At 38.0% G+C, this 24,339-nt stretch overlaps 1 protein-coding gene and 1 long non-coding RNA gene across 3 annotated transcripts; one reads left to right on the top strand and one right to left on the bottom strand.

Moving 5' to 3' along the window:
- Positions 1–1,269: 1,269 nt before the first annotated feature.
- Positions 1,270–23,941, top strand: glud1b (glutamate dehydrogenase 1b). 2 transcript variants are annotated; one of them, XM_044102691.1, is made up of 13 exons: positions 1,270–1,400; positions 10,353–10,433; positions 10,599–10,654; positions 11,051–11,114; positions 12,946–13,040; positions 14,228–14,407; positions 18,550–18,687; positions 18,781–18,918; positions 19,007–19,087; positions 20,064–20,187; positions 21,957–22,048; positions 22,265–22,327; positions 23,042–23,941. In XM_044102691.1, the coding sequence occupies exons 2-13, from the start codon at positions 10,409–10,411 to the stop codon at positions 23,159–23,161; spliced, it is 1,176 nt and encodes a 391-aa protein (XP_043958626.1). In that variant the 5' UTR covers positions 1,270–1,400; positions 10,353–10,408; the 3' UTR covers positions 23,162–23,941. The 2 variants fall into 2 exon arrangements, with proteins under 2 accessions (XP_043958626.1, XP_043958625.1); XM_044102690.1 differs by lacking the exon at positions 1,270–1,400 and adding an exon at positions 3,386–4,012.
- On the bottom strand, positions 19,854–21,949 carry LOC122823263. The gene is made up of 3 exons (XR_006369311.1): positions 21,392–21,949; positions 20,909–20,987; positions 19,854–20,705 (listed from the first exon to the last, which is right to left on the bottom strand). It is a non-coding gene; the product is annotated as an uncharacterized LOC122823263 (long non-coding RNA).
- Positions 23,942–24,339: the final 398 nt, after the last annotated feature.

Consider the following 24,339-nt stretch of genomic DNA (forward strand, 5'->3'; position numbering starts at 1 on the left):
AAGTGTTTGACCTGAACTAACAGTGTGTCCTCCGTGTAGTCAGAAAGAACAGAATGTCTCTTGCCTTTACAACAATCAGACATCAGTTTAGCTCCTTCAATAATCATTATGCTAAGGAGAAAGTTAATGACTGATGAGTGAGATCTGGACCTCCACAGATTCTTTCTCTCTGTGTCATTCACCCAACAGACCAAGGAAGTGCTGATGACAGCAGGCCTCACAAAGACCCTTTGATCAAACCACAAAGTACAAAACTGTTACCTTGTTGTTGCTCTAAGTAAGCTAATGAATGACCTGGCTAGGGTACAAATAATAGCAGAAGGCTTTTGCCCTCAAATCAAGTATCTTTATCCAAATCCACATATTCAATTGGAGCATGAGTAATATTCAATAATATGATAAAATGTGATTTATGAGTGCTAAAAATCCAAGCCTTCATGTCTCCTAAGAAAGACTTACTCCATCTATTGATGTCCGTCTAATCAACAATCAGGTAAGATGGAGGCAACTTCAATATGGAGTGCCTTTTTGTAAAGTTACAGACAAAAGCAGTAATTTTGGCTATTTAGCCTATCATAAAAGCAAAAAATGGAGGTGTATTTCTAATGTCTTGTTATTTATTAATTTATGGATGTCAACATTTCAAACTAAGTATTTATTAGCAATTATATTTAATTTATCTTGCTGACTATGTTTAGTTATTAAGATATAAAAATTTTAGATAAATATTTAGTTGGCAGCTGCACATTGGCTCAGTAGGTAGCACTGTTGCCTTGCAGCAAGAAGGTCATGGGTTTGATGGATGGATTTAGTTGGCAAGCTAAATATTAAACTTCATTAATAATTAAATATGAATTATTTTATTACTGGGTAAGAGGATTTTGAGCGTGTCTTTGAAAAATATTTTGTTTTGGAAAACGTCTAACATGAATGCTTGATTATTATTGGTCCAAATTAGACGCATCTTACGCATGGGGGCGGGGCATCAGTCAATATTTTCACATTATGGCCGACAACAGAAAATATGACAGTGGAGTTGGTGGCGGTAATGCTCACCTAACGTTTCTTGCCAACCGCCAATAAATTTCAAGAAGAATAAGTATGACAGTGGAGTCCTGTAAAGAAAAGAAAGGGAAAGAAAAGGACGAGCACGGCAAAGATGGTGATAAAGAAAATGCCCAAGCTTACGGCCTCTTAGCGGAGATGAAACAACGGCACTACGATCCCGCCTAATCCTGGAACTGTCGCTGATCTGGCAGTGGAAGCGCGATCTTCGGGAGCTGATCTCCTGGGCTGAACAAGGACCGGGGATCTGGCAAAATATGGATGTTAACTTTCAAGCATCGGAACGGGTGTGAAACTCTTCTCCAACTCGCACTTCAAACGTAGGCTCACTAAACGTGAGTACATCCAAAGTCAGTGACTGCTAGTCATCAGTCACGATTTCAAACGGGTATCAGTGACCGGAAGCACGCATTAAGGGGAATGAAAACAGCGAACATCACGGAAAGCGATGCAGTGCAGACTTTATTAAATACATTACAATATAAATAGCTATAGACACATGATAATTACGAATGTTCTGCAATTTCAGTGAACTCCGATCCGGAACTGTAGAGAATTCTGGAAAATGTAGGCAGAGGAAACTGCCATCTCGCTAGCTTTGGTTACCTAGCAACAGCCTGTTGAGTAACTAGCGCAGCAGCAGCAACGAGTTACTCAACAGAATAACTGCTCCTGCGATTAACCTGTTGAGTAACGGTGAACTTTAGTGAGGGCTAACCGTTAACTGTGGCTTCATAGCTGCTTAAAAATAACAAACAACGGTGTAGAATGAAAACTGTGGATAAAGTAGAAACCAGTTAGGTAGTATTTTAGATATAAAAAAAAAAAAAACCAACTAATTAGTAATTATATTTTAACTAGCATGAAACTCTTACATTTTTGGGCCCTGCTCATAGCAATGCATAGCGAAGCAAGTCAGTCACTACTGAAAGTATTTATGCTTACATCAGCATATTTGCTCATTTTAGCTAATACACTTACTGTACTTTATCATACTGAATGTTGCACGTCCAGCTTACTTAACATTCTTGTGATTCTCCACATGCTATTGATTACATTGCAGCTTTCTTTAGCATTGATGCTAATTTTTATCATCAGAATGTTGGGTCCAAAGCGACGGGCACACTTTGGCAGGCCCCAGTTAAATTTCTTCCGAAATTTTCTAGTATTCTTTATTTTTCCTCCGTAACCGTTAATGGGCCTCGAACCGCTGCGAGCCCACCCACAAAAGTGGTATCAAAACGTGCGGCTCGAACCCGACATTGGAGCTATTATTTTTGGTGGGATTTGGAGTTACCATGGCGACGTAAAAACCAAAAAACGACCCCAAAACATTCTTGTGATTCTCCACATGCTAATGATTACATTGCAGCTTTCTTTAGCATTGATGCTAATTTTTATCATCAGAACGCTGGGTCGAAACCGACGGGCACACTTTGGCAGGCCCCAGTTGAATTTCTTCAGGAATTTTCTAGTTTCAGTCATATTGTCCAGACTTAGCTGACATCTTTTACATTTGCCCCTGTACCAAGGAGTTGGTACTAAATCAATTTGTTATGGTGCCCTGACACAAAAGTCATAACATTTGGGTCCCTTGCACAAATTGTTCTATTTTTACAGTTTTACTTTAAAAATCACCTAAACGTTTAGCTTCAGCTGCAGTGAAACAGAATCACAGAATATACCAGCCTCTACAGGATGAGGAGAGGCTGTTTAAAATATTAAACCTGGAGTGTCAAACTTAAAGAACTGGTTGTGGCAGAATATATTAACAAACTGTTAAAAGGGCAGTATTTTGTATTTTCACATAGTGCCTTTTTATAGCACAATCTATAACTGTTACTTTCTACAACTGATTAAGTTGTGTTTGACTTAATCAGACACAATTAAGTGATAGAACTGTTTTGTTGTAGAAAAACTAGTCAGTCATGGCTGATTAATGGGTGCACCCACTGATGATTTGTTTACAGCAGACAGCCACTCCCCTCTCTTGCAGGTACTGTATCCCCTCTAAATCTTTTAGTGGTACACAGTACTCGACCATACCTGCTTACTTTCGCCCCTGGTCTTGTATAAACAAAAACTGTTATGATTTGATTGATAAAATAATATCTAAGTACACATAACTGTTATCTTAAAGTTAATTTTAAGACCTTAAGTTTGACACCTGTGTAATAAATAATGAAATTTTGTTTTGTTTCTGATTTTTTTCTTGTTTTCTTTACTCATTTTAAAAAAGCTTTCCCCCTGGTAAATTTGGTGTAGGTGATTGTGGCATTTATGATTCTTTTAAAGCGGGAGCGCGCGCTGTCAGTGGACGCGTGCGTGGGCTCCGCGTGCGCCTGTCTCGCGGTACCCTCTCCCCTGGCTCGCGCTGCCTTTTAAAGCAAACTCTCACAGTATGCTATTTCCCACTCGGCCAGACGAAGGGACACGGTGCGGAGCTGCTGTGCCTTTCATTCAACCCCTCCTCTTCCTGCCGTCACCCCCGTCGTCCTCATTTAGTTTAATTCTTTAGCAGTTCGTTTACACAGTTAGCTTGTTTCAGTCATGTATCGCTATTTCGGAGAGTTGTTGAGCCGCTCTGCGGGAAGTGCCCTGGCCTCGGGATGCGTTGACTCAGCTCTCCCGGTGTCGTCCTCGCTGATGCGGGTCCGCCGCTATGCCGACGCGGCCGAGCAGCCCGACGACCCGAATTTCTTCAAGATGGTCGAAGGGTTCTTTGACCGCGGTGCCACTATCGTTGAGGACAAGTTGGTGGAGGACCTGAAGACCAGGGAGAGCTCCGAGCAGAAAAGACACCGTGTTCGCGGCATTCTGCGCATCATCAAGCCGTGCAATCACGTTTTGAGCGTGTCGTTTCCGATCAAGAGGGATAACGGAGAGTGGGAGGTGGTGGAGGGGTACCGCGCCCAGCACAGCCAGCACAGGACACCATGCAAAGGAGGTAAGAACCGAGTCAGAACCCGCTCTTCTGGCGCTGTTGACGGCTAGCTTTAGCAGGCTATGTAGCATTAGTTAGCAGTGACGTTAGCTTTTTCAACAAACTTCATCACAATCCAGCAGGTGTTTATAGTGCTTCACAAATTCACATATTTTATTTATTTTAAGTGAACACAACAGTGGTTTTTAGAAGAATTAATGTTTTCTCTCTCGTGACATAGTTTAGACTGACTTTCTGTTTATATGTAGCTGCAACAAGCTGTGAATGAGTTTGAACTTTAACTTTTATTATAAACACGTTTAAACATGTATATAACAAGTTGTAGGATCTGTTTGAAAGAGCATTAAACACATTTCAGGTGATACCAAGATCCTCTAAGTAGATTAAACATTGTTGCCACATTTATAAATTTGACATTCTTGGGTAATTTATACTCTTCACTTAAAATTAAAAGCTGTGTCCCGCAACAGAATTATTAAAAACTAGCATAATGTTGTCTACATTTATTTACATGTTGCCATGATTATTGGAGCATGAGGTGAGTAGAGTAGCCAAAAATCTATGACTATCTATCAGGCATGGGCACTCCTGGTCCCACCCCTGGTGTCCTGCAACTCTTAGATGTCTCCCTGGTCCAACACACCTGAATCCAATTGCTGAATCACCTCCCAAGTGCAGTCAGGTTCTCAAGAGTCCTGCTAATGACCTCGTTATTTGACTCGGGTGTGTGGAAGTAGAGAGGCATCTAAAAGTTGCAGGACACCAGCCCTCGAGGACCAGGAGTCCCCACTCCTGATTTGAAGGTCACTTGACCTTCAAATGGCACAACAGGGTGAACAGAATGACAATGACATTAGAACAACCATGTTTACAAACATGTATAAGAAATCTCACTGTAAGATGTGTATCTGGTGGATATTTGACTAAAACAAGGAACTTTATGTGGGTAGAGTATCCAGGAAGTGCATTAAAGTCTAAAACTACTAACGTACAGTGGGTGGAAGAAATATTAATAATGTTATTAATAATTACCTTTTTTGAGCCAAAAAGTTGACTTTGCTGGAATTGAACAGTGAGAATCTCAACCGTTCTTTGAGATTAAATTAAAAAATATATATTTTTGGGGGGATTAATTGTTGCTTTCATTTATACTTTTACTACATTTTTAGATTCATATTCCAGTTTTTCAGGTTGAAAAAGCATGTGCTCTCATGTCAGATCAGGTCATACGTTAATTTCTACTCTGGGACAAATCAGACATTCCTAATGTCCTTCCTCAGATCAAAATTTTACTTTTAGGCTATGTCTGCAACACAAAGTAAATAAAACAGATTACACAGTGAAATCTGGGTGTGTTGTAACTCAAACAATGGGGATTTTTAAAACTTCCACCCACATCAGCAAATAAGAAGCTGGTTGTGAATAAATCGTTGTCATAAATCCAGCAACTGGAACAAAAACGTGAGCTGCAGAAACACAGGTGGTAACATATTTATTCATAATGTCTTCAAAATAACACAAATTGAGGCTCTTTTTTCATGAATGCAAATATACTGTCCTCCTGATAAAATGTCTTCCAAATACTAACTTCACCATGCAGCAGAATTACACTACCAAAGCCCTCTTTTACATTGCAACTTTATTTGAAGCTGATTTTAAGTAAGCACATTAAGATGACAAAATCTTCTCCTGAATCCTTTCAGTCGGATGCATGTTAAGGCTGTGAGCAGTTATGAGTTACATGTATCGAAGTATAATGAGATTTTAAAAACTTGTTTTCAAAATTGCTAAAAAATTTTCCATCATAATGGCTTCAAATCCTTTTAACAAAATGCCAGTGTCTCTAGAGTTTTGTCCTGCTGCATGGAGCATAAACTAATGCTGCTCTGACGGCTTAAAGCGAGCTCACATATTTGCATTTCTGACAAGAAAGACAAAATTGGCTGTCTGAAAAATGTTCCAGTTGTAAAAACACAGCGAGTCATGCTGTGGAAACTAAAGCACCACCCTTTTTGAGTTAACGCTGTTTGAAAATACAGTTGCCAAGCTGCAAGCAGCCCTTGTGTTTAGCTGCAGGCTTGATGCAGGAACAGATAGCCTACTTAATAAACTAGCCAATATCAGCTTGTTGTATCACTACACTTTAATATAATACACTGAAAGCACTGGAAAGCTGTGTAAACTAAATGTAGCTGTTTCTATATTCTTGCTTCAGCATCCTGGATTATTGTACCAGTATGTTTTGTTGCTAACACCAGTTTACAGCATTGCATATTTTTATGCTGGCCCACGATTTCACTCATCAGGCATATCATTGTGACTGATGAGTCATGCGTTAACTTGTTAACACATGACTCACTGTGAAGTACTGCTAGTGATCAAAGTGGCTCTCTTTGTGTATGTTTTGCCTCATGGATACTTCGTGGTTTGAATTTTGAGTTTCAAAGCAGCAGTAATATGAGCTGGGCTAATTGAAAAAAGAAACGTGACGTATGGTGAGGAGGGCACGTGTTTATACAGGCACTCCTATTTGTCAGCAGAGTTGCTGGAGGGGAGGCAGGGAAAAGAGACGCCTTTGTGTTTGTCGGCCTTTCAGAGTAGAAATTTAATTGCTGGGGAGAGAATCTAAAGTGTTGTAATTTCCTAGATTTACTCCAAAAAGCATTAGTATCAAAACTTTTTTAAATTGCCAGTTAACCATTAATGTTTTTCTCTACTAAATGACTGAGCAGTAATGGGTGATCCTTTTGAATAGCTACCACTTTGATTGTCTGTCTGTGTCTTAAAGTAGTCTATAAAAATCAGTGGCGTTAGGATAAATGTGTCTGTGTCATGAAAACCTACAGTGAGCTGGTTGTGATCCTGGTTTACATTAAAAGACCCCTGTTTTAAAGCCAAAAATGTGGTTTTCTGAATCCCATGTATGCCAGTAAGTGAACAGCTAATGGTTGCAGAGGCAGGTCGAACCAATTCCCTGAAGTTTTAACTTTCCTTTTTCACCGACTTGCTACAGACATGTAGAGAATTTGGCTACTGATTCTCTACAGGAACTCAAAAATGCCTAATCTTGATCAGTGAAAATACAATACTGAGTGTCACCTGGCTACACTGACACTATTTAGCATTGGGAGACCCGAAGTTAGACATGGTCAGCATCAGTGAGATGTTTAAAAATGAAGCTTGAGGAAATATAAAAATGTGATAATCTCATATTGACACATTTCTGTGATCTATTCAGGCTGTTTCTCATAGAATGAGTCTTTACAGGAAAGATAACAATAACCATATTTATTGAGGAAATTTGATTAAAAACGTGGTTTACCATTTTTGATAACCAAAAAGTGTTCAAAAATAAAGTTGAAGGAACTATGGAGATGTAAGAATAAATCTTAAATTGTTTTTTCTACAACAAGTTGACATTTCTGGGGTTCATTCAGACTGTGAGAGAGCAAGACTCTTAGTGAACAACAGAAAATCTGGACAGTGGAAAAAAATTTCCTTTGTATTTTTTTTTTAACCATCAAAGCCTACTTTCTGTTGTAATACTTAATTGCTAGTACAAAATGCCAAAGCTAGCTTTGTAGTAAATTTGTATTTGTTTTAAATCTCAAAGATTTACAAAATGACCTAAAACTTGAAAAGTTTGGTGTCAGATAATTACTTTTTTTTTTTAAAGTACATTGGTTTCTGCCATCACTAAACCACTTCTACTGAAAATAAATCCTGTACTTTATGTAGGACTGCATCGTCTAAACAAATTTTTATTTTTTTTTTTACTCCCCTGAAGTAGCCGACAGGTTATTGTTTCTGGTTTGCTCAACTATCAAATTGGGATGCAATAGCATGACTTTTAGGCCAGATCTGTTGATAATAAGAACATAGGCAGCAGTTGTTATCTTTCATATGGTTTAATGATTGATGCATTGTGCAGACCCTTGGCTAAGTTCAGAGCAAACTACAAAGTGCAGAGGTTGTTTGTGCACTTCAGTGCAGGTGTATGCATGCAGTCAGCCGCCCCTTTAAGATCCAAGGTGACTGACGGATGTCAAACTGGCCAAAGCTGCTTTTTACCAGACCTGTAGGGATTTGGATGGTGCATGTTCAGTTTTACATGGGCTGTAAAATAATCATGAATCAATAAGTCCGTGTGATGTTTAATATTTGTTGCTCATGAGGAGTGGGTTTATTAAAAACAGAAAGTAGATCTAGATGTGCATCAAAGATCAGGATTGGTTCAGCAGGTCGGCCCTGCAAAATCTGAATAAAATTTTTCTGACCAGTAAATGCTACAAAGCTTGTTTATTCCCAAAAAGTTGGGTATATATGTTCTTGTTAAATATTTTTTTCTCCTGTTCACTATTTAGAAGACAAATTCAAAAAGAGCCAGAAAATCCTAATAAGTTCCTCTCGACTTCAAATTTAACCAAAGTTGGTTTTGAAGAAGTGTTACCCCTTTAAAATAAGTTATTATATTATCATTTTAGCTTTACCTGGGTACATTATGCCTTGATAAATAAAATATCCTTTCATTCTTATTGTGCCACAACTATGAGGAACATCTAAAGTTGTAGACAATATAAAAAGAAAGACCTTCAACCTTTCAACAGGGATTTAATAAAAACAACCCGAAGAACAAAATCAATGTGAAATGACACCAAAAATATCCTATGAAACCTAAACTTTAATGTATCCAAGATTAGATTATTTTTTTCATAATCATTGTTGGGGGAAATATAAAATTGATAATGTAATAATAATTTAATAAATACATTTGGTAAAAGTGATTCTGCAAGAATGTGATGAAAGTGAAGCAGTAGTGATAAAAAAAAAACACATGAAGTAACACTACAAACAGAAATTGTTTAATTAAAAAATACTGCATTAATCCCAGAGGAAAACTAAATGTTGTAACTCAGAGAAGCGAATTGGTTTTATGTGTGTTTGAAGTTTTTATTTTCACTTCTTGTTCTCTGGGAGTTTTGGTTTCTGTGTCTAATCTCCATCTGGAGAACCAAATACTGGAAGATAATCTGACTTGGTTAGATTTTGACCTCTTTGATGAGGTTGCAATATTTCAATTGCTTTCGTTTATGAAGGATCTCCTGTTGCAAACTGTGTTGCATCATATCTGAAGAAGCCTCTGACTGAAGACAGTCTGTAGTTGTATGACACTCATGAAGAGTGTCATGCTTGTCTGTAATTTTCCTTTTATTTTTACGAAGAATTCTTTGTACAATAATCTGTAGATAAAATGTTGGAGTCAACACATAAATATGCTGTGAGAATCTTAACTACAAATTAATTTAATCAAAGTACTGAAGCATTAAATATTTTAACAGACAGATTTTGTTCTTTATTTTAGAAGAATGCATTTTCAGATCTGTTTTGGTTTCTGTTACTATGGTGGGCTGCATGTTGGGTGGATAAACGGATGGTTGGATGTGTGGGAGCCATGTTTTTTTTTTGTTTGTTTTCTTTCTTCTTTTGCTGTTTAATTTGATCAGTGAGCTCTAAATTGTCCTCTGGCTTGAATCTGATCTGCTGATCTTTGGATAAATGGAAAAGAAGAAAAAAGGAGAGCTGCAGCTGCTGCGCTCTGAAAGATGGTGCTTTGTTTTTGATCCTTTTCATTCTTATGCTTATGATTTTAAACTGTTTTCCAGTAATGACACACAAGGAAAGAGAGGCTCCTACAACAGCAACACATAAATATGTAATTACTTGAAGCCTTTTCTGGTTTTGACCACACATAATTAACTCTTTTAATCCTGATAAAACGACGCGCCGTCTCCTGTTCATGCAGGACGTCCTTGGATTTCGCTCTGGTTGTGCTATTTCTGTAGCTGCTGTTAAATTACACTCACACAGGCAATGTGCCAGTAAGGTGGAGTAGTTCGAAACATCCACCCTGCTTTTTATGATCTCATTACAGGGCACTTGTTGCCATAGTAACAGTAGTAAACGCCAGACAACAGGAAGCGACGACTGTAGCTTGAGGGATGGGCTCGGAACGGAGGGCAGTGATTGGTTCCCTCAATCTCCACCCGTGCAGCAAAGTATACCCAAGTGTCGACTGATTTCTGACCCCCATCTGGTGTTGTGTAATCATTAGCGGCGTAGAGTCCTGTATTCTGCCTCCATAACTTCCTGTCAAATCTGTTTGCCCTTTTTTTTTAAATGAAAGTTTCAGAGAAAAGAAACATTTTCTTGTTTTAGAGCTTCAAAACAGTTGCTTTAAGCACAAGAACTGATATTGGTCTTTTCTACCGGTGGTTTGTGTCATCAGGTTTTCTTTTTATGGTGGCTCTTTCTGTAACTTTCTCCTTGTTGTTGTTTCCTCCAGGTATCCGTTACAGCACCGATGTGTCTGTGGACGAGGTGAAAGCCTTGGCCTCTCTGATGACCTACAAGTGCGCTGTCGTTGGTGAGAGTTCAAGTTTAACCTCTGCCGATCATCACCTAAAGCTCCATACATTGCATATGTTTCATCACTGCATTTTTATATCATTGGTTGTATTAATTATGCTGCTCTGTACATAGTTGCTCTGCTCTGTTTCTTGCTCTTTACACACTTTCTTTGGTTTTCCAGATGTGCCATTTGGAGGTGCTAAAGCTGGAGTAAAGATCAACACCAGGAACTATTCTGTAAGGCAGCTAAAACTTCATTTTCTTATGTGTAGAGAAATAAGTGTTTAAATGGCAAGTTTTACAACTTTTTGTATGCAACTCTGTTAAGGTTGTGACTCATAAAGGATGAAGTAATTTCAATGTAGTTGAGAAATTTGTCAAAGAAAAAATGGAAAAAGGAGTTAAGGGCATAACATTTTCAAATATGTGGCACAAACTTGCCAAAGAGTTTTGATGTTGCATTGGAAATATGAAACTCAAAGTGTAACACAATGCCAATCCAAGACAAAAGTGAAAATCTTCATCAGGTGAAGACTCAAATATTTGTCTTAAAGCAGTGTCTTGGTGACCTAAAGCACCGATAGCACTGCAGTTTGTTTGCTGGAAACGATGTAAATGCAACATTTTGTGCAGGATAATGAGCTGGAGAAGATAACCAGGAGGTTCACCATTGAACTGGCCAAAAAGGGTTTTATTGGTAAGTTTCTGAAATCTTTTGCTTTGGCATAAGGCTTACTGGGTTCAAATCTTTATGTGAAGGATGTGAATAATATTTCAATTTTCTTCTCTCTCTCTGCTTATTCAGGATAAAGTCTTAAGTTTCAAAATTTTTGTTTAACTTAATGGAAACCTCAATTAGATTTTCAGAATATTTACAGAAGCTCATTCTTAAAGATTTTAAGTAAAGAAGCGTGAACTTGCTGAAAAGTGCTGCCTAGTAAATTCACCTCTTTTTGCATGAGTTACTGCATCAGTGTGTTGTGGCTTTGAGGAGATGCGTCGCTGTCTCTGCTGCGTCATTGAGTCTGGCGTCTCATCTTTCCTTTGACTCCATAGATTCTCTGTTGGGGTTTATATCAGGTCCATTTGCTGGTCCATCAAGCACATTAACCCAGTCATAAAAGTGTGCTGACAAAAGGATGTTAAATCCTGCTGAGAAATAAAACCATCATCTCCACCTGAAAGGAGGATCTTTGTGCTCTGAGCTGCAGTTCAGCTCAGATGTTTTGCATCTTTCATCCATTTAACGTTCCAATAATCAGTCCCTCCAGGAAGTTGTGATTGCAACTATTATTGCAAATTCACTCATCATTTGCCAATTTTCCATGGACTTAGGCCTGTCATGATAACATATTTTGCTGGATGCTAAATTGTTCCTCTAATTATTGCAATAATCGATAATTTGCTTACAGACCATTTACAAATAATGATACAAGTTCTCTCTCTGATAAACTTAAATTTTTTAAAAGAACACTTTAACTGGATCATATTTTAAATATCCATAATAAAACACAACTAAACACGGTAGCATTTGCCTGGTTACATGCTGCACAGTTAACCAATCCAGTACATCATATTAAACTACTTATCAAGATCATTACCTATTTTACGTCCCTTGGTAGTTAATTAATTGCAGAAATAAACCCAATCCTCATTCATTTCGGTGCAGACATTGTGCTCATTGTTGCTTTTTACATATTTAAAGTAAATCTTTGTCACGATAGAAAGAGCAAAGAGTCAGGGAGGAGACATTAAACCAGAGGTCAACAGCAGGAGGATGATGCAGGGGCTTCTCGGGTAAGGAGGGATTATAACTTGCTGAGAAAAAAAGAAGGAAAGGAAAAGTTATGTGGAGCAATTTAAACTTTTTTGTAAGACCGAAAATAAAGCTGGAAAAAAAAAAAAAGTCACGACTTGGACTGCAACGTTTTGAAAAAGGTGCTTAAAAATCAGTAATTTTAGGCCACAACAATCATAAAAAGACATCGCAACACCCTGGAGAGACTGAATAATATTCAACTTTTTAAATAAAATGATTCAAGTTTTCATTAATGATCACATTTAATGAGGTGGACCTCATTTATGGCAAATAAATTTACTTGGTCAAAGTGGAGAAAATCACAAACCTGTGAGACGGAGATTCAAACAAACATGAAAAACAAATCAAAAGGAAAGACTTGATAAGAAGAAAAGCATGCATACATTTTTCTACTTCTTAAATGTCCTGAGCTTCAACTATACAAACAAATCTGGTGCGCTGGTTCAGCCTGGTGATTGCTTCTACGCAGCTTCACTGATTACAGGCAAATATTTGCTGTGTTCAGTTCAAACACATTAGAGCATTTTGTTGGTTATTTGTCTGCATCCAGTTTGAAATGTGAGCATTTTCACTGTGCAGTTTAAAGCATACAGGCCATCTTTTCTTTTCTCCACTCCGCCGTCACTCTGTGAGCCGGAGTCTTCCTGCACCATTTACTGAAACTCCACTTCTCCCTCCCTCCTTTCCTTCCTTCCTGTCCGTTCGCCAGGACCTGGCATCGATGTCCCAGCGCCAGACATGAGCACCGGAGAGAGGGAAATGTCCTGGATCGCCGACACTTACGCCAACACCATCGCACACACCGTGAGTTCTCAAACATGCACAACCGACCCTGTCTGACTTGGACGGAGAGTGTGGTGGAAACCTTTTAAAAATAGGCTAAATTAAAAACAAGAAATGAGTCACATGTAAACCACGAGCGCTAATTTCCTGCCCCTCCCTTCCCAGCTCACCAAAGACGCATTCCTCCTCTTTTGATTTCTTCCTTAGAGCAGCTTCTGAAACCGAATCCAGAGCCTTTTTCTGTTTCCCGTTTATCACCGTCTCACTAGAAATGATCAAAGAAAATCTGATTTCACTTTTTTGTTTTCCTTTTCTTTTTTAAATACTTAAAAGGCAGCAGATAGTTTTTGAACTCTCCTAGGATTTATCTTGTTTATGTATGATGGGAATTTTGACATTTTAGAAGTTGCAAGCAGCAGTGTTTCAGGTCAGAGGTCAAATACTTGAAGCCACCCAAACTTTAGTTTGTAGCTTTTCAATAAGTACTTGATCTTCCACTATACATGCTTTATTTTATTTTTTTTATGTTGTATTCGTGATTCAACATTACAGGAAAGTTCATCTTTATAATTTTAAGAGTTTGAGTTTCAAACCTCATAACACTGTTCCTGAATTATGAAGTATTTTTCTAATAAGTTCCAAAATGAAACCAGAGTGATTGGAGGCAGCTGGCTGAAAGGAGGTTACTACACTTTTCCCTCTCTAACATTTCTATTTGCAAAACTTACACCTTTATAGCATGGAGAGTTTATAGAAATCACTCACTCTTTTTATTAATATGTCAAAAATAATTGTGAATAGTAATAAGCAAGCAAAATCTTCTAAACTTTGAATTATGATGTTTAACTTTCCTCTCCTTTAAGCCAAAGCACTCCGGTCCCCTTTGGTCCAGTTTCCCCCTGACTGAGTTTGTAAAGGTGACAGATTCCTGGACAGGGTAGCTGAGAGCAGAGGATTGTGGGTAGCTTGTTGTGTTTGTTGAGCTTTCTGCTTTCTGCACAGATGGCAGTGAATTAAATTGAACAGCAATCTCAGTATGCAAAGCAGGCAGCACCCAAGTCGGAGCCAATCCCCAAACTGCAGAAAAAAATCCTAAAAACTGCACAGTTTCCTCCAGTCAATCTAACTTCTGTAACATTTGGTCCACATCTGTGCCATTTGTATGTAAAAAGGAAATGTAATCGGATCCTCCTGGCATGTGTTCTTAGGACATCAACGCCCACGCGTGTGTGACGGGAAAACCCATCAGTCAGGGAGGAATCCACGGCCGCATCTCTGCCACCGGGCGTGGAGTTTTCCACGGGATCGAGAACTTCATCAACGAGGCGTCCTACATGAGCATGGTGGGCCTCACGCCGGGCTTCCAGGACAAAACCTTCGTCATCCAGGTACGCTGAGGCTCACCGTTCAGGGCTTTTATTATTGTACGTTAGTACAGTGTAGGACTTATAGTTTTATTGCGATGTTTTGTGGTGCTGGTGAGATATCTATAAACATTATGATTTAACACAAAAGCATATTTGTAGGTAACTGTACAGAATGAAGGAATTTAATTTTGGCATCTAGGAAGTTGAAATAAAATTCATAAGCCTGCCACAGGGTTTGTTGAAATCTATGAACATGCTTGAATTTCTTTTCGGTGTTTTCAAGGTTTTGAACGTGCTCGATATTCAAACTGCACAGTTTCGTAATAAAGTGAAATGTAATGTTTAAAAGCTTAAATTTGGAAAACATTATTAACTGTTGAAACCAGATATTTCCATACACCTAATAAAAAGATGCCATTTTTTTTTCTCCTTTATTTAAAATTAAGTCAGACTAAACTTTTCTTGTTTTGGTCTGGTTAGACTGAAACAAGTCTAACTTGTTTTGGTCTGGTTAGACTGAAACAAGTCTAACTTGTTTTGGTCTGGTTAGACTGAAACAAGTCTAACTTGTTTTGGTCTGGTTAGACTGAAACAAGTCTAACTTGTTTTGGTCTGGTTAGACTGAAACAAGTCTAACTTGTTTTGGTCTGGTTAGACTGAAACAAGTCTAACTTGTTTTGGTCTGGTTAGACTGAAACAAGTCTAACTTGTTTTGGTCTGGTTAGACTGAAACAAGTCTAACTTGTTTTGGTCTGGTTAGACTGAAACAAGTCTAACTTGTTTTGGTCTGGTTAGACTGAAACAAGTCTAACTTGTTTTGGTCTGGTTAGACTGAAACAAGTCTAACTTGTTTTGGTCTGGTTAGACTGAAACAAGTCTAACTTGTTTTGGTCTGGTTAGACTGAAACAAGTCTAACTTGTTTTGGTCTGGTTAGACTGAAACAAGTCTAACTTGTTTTGGTCTGGTTAGACTGAAACAAGTCTAACTTGTTTTGGTCTGGTTAGACTGAAACAAGTCTAACTTGTTTTGGTCTGGTTAGACTGAAACAAGTCTAACTTGTTTTGGTCTAGACTGAAACAAGTCTAACTTGTTTTGGTCTGGTTAGACTGAAACAAGTCTAACTTGTTTTGGTCTGGTTAGACTGAAACAAGTCTAACTTGTTTTGGTTAGACTGAAACAAGTCTAACTTGTTTTGGTCTGGTTAGACTGAAACAAGTCTAACTTGTTTTGGTCTGGTTAGACTGAAACAAGTCTAACTTGTTTTGGTCTGGTTAGACTGAAACAAGTCTAACTTGTTTTGGTCTGGTTAGACTGAAACAAGTCTAACTTGTTTTGGTCTGGTTAGACTGAAACAAGTCTAACTTGTTTTGGTCTGGTTAGACTGAAACAAGTCTAACTTGTTTTGGTCTGGTTAGACTGAAACAAGTCTAGCAGAAAAGGTTTTGAAAGCTTGCCTTCAAACATCCGTTTGTGTGTGATTAATCTATATCATATGTTTCACTTAGTGATAAAGTTCATGAAATAAATGGACTTTTCAGTAATACACTGCCTTTTTGAATTGGCCTGTTTTTTGTGTTAAGGTGGTCTAGTCAAAGTAAAGTCCTAAATCTAAATGAGATGCTGCAGCAGGGCCGATGTCCTCCATCCAGTCTGAGCTGGAGTTTAGTTAATTACCGACTGGGGAAAAGTTTCAGTCTCCAGATGGAAACAGCTGGTAGATACTTGTAGCTGACAGTTTCTACAAAGTTTTGTCAGCTGAGCACAAATGCATCACACCATCCAGGATCTCATTAGTGAAAAGATTTAAAAATGAACACACATTTTTCTTCCGTCTCTGCAACCTCTTGCTGCTTCGTGTTATTTGAAATTTCCTTAAATTACGTTGAACTTCCTGGTTAAACAAATGCCTCTGCAGGGCAGTGAAGGCAGTGGATCGCTGAAAACCACAGTCAGAAGTTTCCCTTCTCTGTTCATGGAAAGCGATGACTCAGTAAGAGAGGAATGAGTAAACAGAAGGAAGAGCCTCCCTCTACAGCTTTCTGCAGCTCAGTTTGAGTTAGAAATCTGTTCTTTGGTTGAAAAGTCATCAAGTTTAAAGTGCGTTCAGTAAACTCATCCCTCTGTCTGAAACACACACGCCGTTGTATCGAGTGTGAAAGGAGAAGTTTCTGCAGATGCAAACAGTGAAAACCTTCTCAGTGAATCCCACTTTTATTCGTCTAATGAGGGTTTCTCGCACACAGACCTGCTAAACATCAACACATTGGTAGAAAACCCCTCAGCAGTGGCCTCTGCTGTTTTCCCAGAATGCTTTCTATAATTATCGGCCCTCTAGACAACAATGCAACTCGATACGCCGCCCTGATGCATTTCACTCGGTAAAATATCCGCTGGGTGGCTGCAGCTTCACTTCATCCATATAGACTTCTGGGTTCCTTCAAATATCAGTTATTTGGCTGATAGATTCTACAGCTTTTAAATGTTTATTTTTACAACATCAGTGAAAAAGGATGATGCTTGCAGAGAGGCTGTTTCAGTGACGGATAACGGAGAGGAGGCTGCTGAGAGTGAAGTCGTGGAGACAACAGCTGAATCCTGATGTGGATTTTTTTAAAAACCTAATCCTCTTGTTTGTGTCTGAGGATTACTTCACTCTCTAGATTAGTTTTCCTAGAGATTTAACATAAGAATTAACAGAGCAGGTCTCTTCTACTGTGTCAAGTGAATGTTTTTCTTTCTCATTCTTTATTTTCTCTTTTATATATATATATAATTTGGGAATTATATTCTTGCCTTTTTTTGTATGGCAAAAATTCAATGTCTCAAATAAAATATTGTTAATAGTGTTATTTCAGGCTGTAATGATTAACCAAATTAATCGTAATAAGTTAGTTTTTGAAATAATTGTCAACTAATTTAGTAATTGATTAATAACTAAAGTATATAGACTTTAAAAAAAGCCATTTGCTGAAAGGAAACATACTTAGAACAGTAATTAAGCCAAAACTGCCAAAAAAAGCAATTTTATTTCTATTTAAGATAAAAACACATTTTTCTGTAAATATTACCTAAAACGCCTCAAGTGGCAGAACTTAAATTTCATCCGATTCATATTCCTATTCCCAGGAATGCCAGGGTTTTGGATTTTAGCAAATAAAACATTTATTTTCTTATTTAAAAAAGGAATTGAACTGTTTATTTTCTTTTAATATATTTCCAATCTAGCATGAAAAGATTTAGTTGGTTAAATGAAAAAAACTGCAGAATGTGCTAATTTCTTTATTCAATTAATGGTCAGAATAATTGATTACTAAAATAATCGTTGGTTGCAGCCTTATAGTTATTGCAGCGTTGCTGAGTCGGTGCATTCTGGCATCACTGAGGCTTTACAGAGGCGCAGGTTGCGTTGCTAGGGCGTTCATCGTGTGGCGTCTCTCCTCTTCCTCTTGACGATTCGCCATATTGGTACCGTTGGCAGTGTGGGAATGTGCCAAGTGCTGCAGGAAAATGAGATCGGTATTTCTGTAAAGGAAGCATGAAGTGGTCTAAACCTTCTTCAATGGTTACATAACTGATCCACAGCAGAGAAAAAGTAACATCTGGCTGTACAGCAGAAAGACTGGATGGACAACAAACGCCTCATTCTGTTCCTAACAAAAGAAAAGAGTACAAAAGATTTAATTGTATGAAAACACTTGATTGAAAACTGCTAAGCAGCACAGAATCTATTCATAATGACTGAAATGGATTCTGGATGTTATGAGTCATTTATTATCTGTGGCTCTTTGAATGGAGTTGAGCCGGATGATTGAAAATAAATTATTAAAAGAAACAACTTTTCACTGATATTCTAACAGTTTGAGATGCACCTTTTTTTATTAAGCTGGTATTGTCAAATTATTTATATTGTAGCTGGAAGCTAAATTTAAAACGCATTTAAAAGTCTCAGCACTTATAAGGAACTGAGTATTAAGTATTGAGCAGTAGAACAATTTGGAACCAACTTTGGCCACAAGAGGGCACCAAAGTATTTAGTATTTGAATTTAGTCAGGCTGATTCAAGCTTCAGTGATGTGAACTTGTTTTCTGTTGAAGAGAATTGAATTGTGTTTTTTATGTCATAATTCTATATCCATCAGTTATGAATAATTTTTCTCTACAGGGTTTTGGTAATGTGGGTCTCCACTCCATGAGGTACCTGCACCGGTTCGGTGCCAAGTGTGTGGGCGTTGGTGAGATTGATGGAGCCATCTACAACCCAGACGGCATCGACCCAAAGCAGCTGGAGGATTACAAACTGGTACCGGCAGCACCACCATCTCCTTCCTTTACTTTAGATTGACCGCTTACTGTGAATAAATATTAAAATATATCTGTTCTCCCCTCGTTGCAGCAACATGGCACCATTGTGGGCTTCCCTGGAGCCAAGCCCTACGATGGGAACATCCTGGAGGCCGACTGCCACATCCTGATTCCTGCTGCTGGAGAAAAGCAGCTCACACGCAACAACGCCCGCCGGATCAAGGCGAAGGTAAACACTCGTTTCCACCAACAGAAGGCGGCTGAGAGTCGATGTTTCTTTTGAATTTACATAAAATATTAACTTTTATTTCTGTCAGATCATTGCTGAGGGAGCCAATGGACCCACCACTCCAGATGCAGACAAAATCTTCCTGGAGAACAACGTCATGGTTATTCCTGTGAGCAGACTTAGAATCCACTGATATTTTAATTACATTAAACAAGTAAAATGAATTCTGCCTTCATTTATGAAGCCAAATTTAATTGGTTCACATTTTATCCACAAGTGTCTGTCACTTGTCTCTTTCTGCACACATTGAAGAAAAGATTTTGGTTACAGTTTTTAGTTTGTTATTGTTTTTTTTAGTTAAGATGAACGACTTTCTTTCTGTACAACTAACACCTTTTTAGTCTGAGGTAATTCACGTTTCATGTTTCCCTGTTCAAATGTTTAAATAAATCACAAACCGCTTCCTGCATCAGAAATGAATTTAGCTCGACTCAGAATGATTGTGATTTAGTTGAACTAAAAATTCCCAGAAAGTGTTTTCTTTAAATGGAAAGACAGAAAGTTATCTGTCTTTGTGTGGACTGTTATATATAAATATATGCTGTCAGATTTTCAGTCGTATATTAACCCTGTTAATGTTAAGAGTTGCTGTGAAAGCAAAACTATTTAGACACAATTGTTTTGTACTTTTTTGGATTTTTATTTCTTATTTGTCTTAGAATTTGTAGGATATTGAGCCCAAGAAATGTTTTTGTATTCACTTTCATTACTTTTTTATCTATTTAAACTGCATTTAGTTTGTTTTATAACAGCAGATTACTTTTTGAAGTGTTTATTTTGCTTTTAATGCTAACCTTATTTATATAAGCATATAAACAGAGAGACAAACACACGAGGGAGTTACTTACTCATGAAGAAGTGACTTTTTCTCAGTATTTTCAATAGTATTTATTAACCTTTAAAGCAGAGTGCTTTTATATAAAGCTCCTGTTTGTAGTTTTAAATAATTTACAGATAATGATTTCACAGGAAAAGTTTTATTGAACAGAAATCAAATCAAATTTTGAAGCATATTTTTGGTTGCAGAAGACATTTTGTTCACAACGATCAGGACTACATGATGATGATGATGTTCCTCCATGCAGGACATGTACCTGAATGCTGGTGGTGTGACTGTGTCGTATTTCGAGTGGCTGAAGAATCTCAATCATGTCAGCTATGGGAGACTGACCTTCAAGTATGAGAGAGACTCAAACTACCATCTTCTGAGTGAGTACAAAACGCTCCGCAATCCTAACATGACCTCCAGAATATGGTTGGGGGAGGAAGGGAAAATTTGAGACAAAAATATTAAAGGGTTGACTTATCAGTAGAATATTACATCAAAAGTCATTAGAAGAAGAAGAATGACTAGAAACTGTATATGGTATTTAGTACTGACGTTGTCATGGTAGGTCAGTTTTACGATTTTTCAGATGAAGCCTTCTTCTAAACCATTCTAAAAAAACGTTCCTTTTTGTTCTATTGCCTTGTATCAGACATACTCCAGTTGTAGGATATAACATAATGGTGCCTGCTGTTGTTTGCCATTGATAGCAAACAACAGTTGCTTTAGGGAAGGATTCTTCTATAGTGTTGCGCCATTCTTCTACATTCGGAGTGTAAAACATGTATTTGTCTTCCCTTCCTTGTGTGAGAGTGACAAACAGCGTCTCTGGGTTATTTTTCATTTGTTCATTCCGTTCCTTTTTTGGTGATTTTCCAGTAATCCTGAATCTTCTAGGCATCTACATAAAAATAAAAGACAAGAGACCTGTATTATAAGTGAAGTTGTACTTTGGCAGGCTAGAAATAGTCAGTTTAATTTTCTATGTAACATGGTGTAAGATGCATTTGGACTAAGTCATTTCAAACCAGTAGAGATTGCATCTGCTTTTTATTACTTGATCAGGGCTTCAGATGAATCACACTAAACGTTAGCTTTGCTTACCTGGTCGGCCATCTTTTACTGTTTGTTTCAAGGTAATTTGTGGTGAAAAAAACAGACCAATAGGTGTATCAGTAGTTTCCTGAAAACACAGAGAGAAACTTCAGAATATAACTCAAAAAACTAGTTGGTGCATATGAGCAATTTAAATTTGAACCTTTACTGTTGTTGTGGTAAAGGATCACTGTTTGTGTTCTGAAGAGAACAACGGTGGTTACATATTTTGCTGTTGCTTCCCTGGTATGGTGAAAAAGTTTCATATCCTTATTTTTATGAATTTTTTTTTCTAAATTTGAAGGTTTTTTTCAAATTAAAACTGGCTACTTGTTTTATTTAGTTCTATTATAATTACTTTTTAATGGTTCAATGTTCTGAAAGTTCTTATTTATTTAAATTATGATCGTCTTGGTCTGTACCTGTGTTGTACAGCCAGAACATGTATAATAATGTAATCAAAGATGTAAAAGTAAATGGAAATCTGCTTACCCAGTTTAGTGGTTGAGTAGCTCCACAGTGTTGGTGTTTCTTTCCTGCCTTTTCCTGTTTATTTATACCTTCTCTGTATTACATAGCAGCCAATCATATAATGTTTAAGTTAAGTTTCACTATGACTAATAGAGAAGATTAAAATGTACTTTGTAGAACCAGTTTGTCTTTAACTTCCAGATATAAAATGCAGACGTGTTTCTGCTATGGTTTCATACAGAAAACAATAACTTTGTTATAAATAAAATGCAGCCCTGGGTTGGGTGACCAGATGTTCCACTTTGTGTCACCGTGCCGCATTTTGATTCACGTCTGTCATCCCAGAGAAAAGGTCACCAACCTTTGTATTGATTTTTGGTTTCAAAGTGAGCAATGTGGGACAAATGTTTCTACCGTGAAGCATGTGAAGAACTCTTCTGTTTTAGTTTTTTTTCAGGGATAAATGCTGCATTTTGGGTCATTTCTACCTTTCAGACTTTAACATGTCTCCTTGTTATGAAAGCATTTTAAAAGGCTCTAAAACTAATCCACTCATCTTTCTTCTTTCCCTGTTTCCTCCCTCCAGTGTCTGTGCAGGAGAGCTTAGAGAGGAAGTTTGGGAAGCAGGGAGGACCCATCCCCATCGTTCCCACCGCCGACTTCCAGGCCAGAATTGCTGTGAGTAACTTCTGCTCTCCTAAACTAAAGCAACGTAGATATTTTAAAGGATCTGTACCATGAAATGCTGTCTCCAGAAAATGGCCACATCATCACAAGCTAACGAAGTCTAAATGATAATCATTCATTACGGTGTTTTAGGTTTAAAAAACTGATGCATTTGTTTTGTTTCCAAAGTTTCTACATGATTTGGTGTTTAATAATCTTAATTTGCAGGGCGCCTCAGAGAAGGACATTGTTCACTCTGGTCTGGCCTACACCATGGAGCGGTCCGCCCGGGTGAGTTTGGCACCACAGTTACAAAAGCTCAATTTAAAAAAACAAAACAGTTTTTAATGAAACGCTTTGCTGCAGCTTCATAAACCCTGAAAGAATTGCAAACAGACTTTTAAAATCATTTAAGGCAGCATTGAATAGTAAACTGCTGATTGTTTAATGGATCATACAGGTTTCATATACAAAGTTCAGTAAATCCAGTGTGACTTAAAGTTGAAGGAGTAAAGATTGATTACTTCTTCTCGTATTCCTAGTGTGTGTGTGTGTGTTTTCCCCAGTTTGCATGTTTTATAGCCTCAACAATATAGAAATTTGTTTGAACAAATTTATTCTGTTTTATAAAAAAACATTTGGGTCATTTTCTTTCAAACTGCTTGCTATGTTTTGCCACATTTGAAATTAGTAAATGCTGATATGAATTGCAGTGAGGGAGGGGGGCCACACAAAGTCACTCCCGAGGGCCACAAGTGGCCCTCGAGCCTCACTTTGGACATCCCTGATTTATGAAGTAAAAATGTGTAGAAATCTACACACTTAGCGAGTTCTATCTGCTGTTTCCCAGTACAAGAGAGCAACATTTTGAGATCATTTTTTTTCTTCTAAAGCTGCTTATGAGTTGGTTTTGCACCAATTAATCAATAGAAACATTATAATACTGTAGGAGATTCTATTTTTCTTATTTTAAAGATAAATGAGCTTTAACATCTGACTTTGCAGCAAATCATGCGCACAGCAAGCAAGTACAACCTGGGTCTGGACCTGCGGACGGCCGCCTACGTCAACGCCATTGAGAAGGTCTTCAAGGTTTACAACGAAGCTGGGCTGACCTTCACATAAACGCCAACCTGCACTGTTCTCCGTTCCTCCGCTCTCCCTGCTAGTCGTCCTTCTCTCCAGCTCCCCTCTACCTCCTCAGACAGCCTTCTGAACATATCACCGTTTACCGCAGCTGCCCACACGCGCAGACACAACCTCACGTTTCCACTGCCATATCTGTGCAGCCATAGAGGTGCCGCCCTGCTCTGGAGTTGGAGCAGACATCAGTGTTTGTAAAGAGAGAGAAGACTCTTTCCCTCCCTCTGCAGCCCTGTAGGTGTTGGTATTGTGGCGGCCATGTTCACGGCGCTCCTGTCGTAGTAGCTGAATGCATGTGTAATCCTGGTGTTGCAGCTGTTTCTGATGCCTTATTTCAGGAAGAGGTCGCACCTCAGAAGGAGCCGACCTCTTCAGTCTAACGTTGATTAAAAGGGATTTAGATTTAACTCCATGTAAATTAGTCGGATTAGTTGTTTTTAATCTTTCTGGTGAAAAGATTTGCGATTCTAAATTTTAAGCATGTGTTTTTACTGTCTTCATATTTCTGCTTCCCTTGTTGCTTTAGCTTAACGCAGCTTCTCTAGGCGCCGCCACTGGCCACTAGAGAGGAGCGGATGTTTGGCGAGCGCATCGTGATCACCATGTTAGTTCTCATCAGTTTAACCGTCCTATTGCTGCATTAAAACAAGTTTTTTTTTTTTTTTTTTCTTTGGAGGAAACTGCTTTTTATTTTTATTGTATTCAATCTTTTTTTCTTTTTTTTTTTGAAACAACAAATAAAACGTTCTTAAAGAGGCGAGTGATTCCTTTAAACTTCTTTATGACACCTTTGCAGAAAATCAGCTAATGTAGGCTTAACATGTACAAACGATGAGGTTTTCATGTTGATACTCTGATTTTTTTATCGAGAGATGCACCGATAAATCAACCCTGATTTCCTTAATTTTGGGAGATTGCTGATCAGCCGATACTTGCATCTGAAGTTGATCTTATTGATCATTGTCTGCTTTTGTTCTGTGTGAAAGATTTTGACTGACAAACACACCAGATTGTCTGCATGTTCAACGTTAGTAACCCCTCTGTTGCCAGCTCTGTGACTTTCTTGCTATATTTAGCAACATTGCAGGCAAATCACCAAAAATCAGAATCAGAAGGTCAGACTTTTTAAAGATCTGTAATCGGTGCATCCCTAGTTTTAT

Source organism: Gambusia affinis, linkage group LG20 (genome assembly GCF_019740435.1).
Source record: "Gambusia affinis linkage group LG20, SWU_Gaff_1.0, whole genome shotgun sequence".
In the NCBI taxonomy this organism is placed as follows: domain Eukaryota; kingdom Metazoa; phylum Chordata; class Actinopteri; order Cyprinodontiformes; family Poeciliidae; genus Gambusia; species Gambusia affinis.

Excerpts from the sequence above, each read along its gene's own strand:
- glud1b (XM_044102690.1), top strand. The coding sequence starts at position 3,616 with ATGTATCGCTATTTCGGAGAGTTGTTGAGCCGCTCTGCGGGAAGTGCC. Across the intron at positions 10,434-10,598 it reads CTACAAGTGCGCTGTCGTTG|ATGTGCCATTTGGAGGTGCT; the intron begins GTGAGAGTTCAA and ends TTGGTTTTCCAG. Across the intron at positions 14,408-18,549 it reads ACAAAACCTTCGTCATCCAG|GGTTTTGGTAATGTGGGTCT; the intron begins GTACGCTGAGGC and ends TTTTCTCTACAG.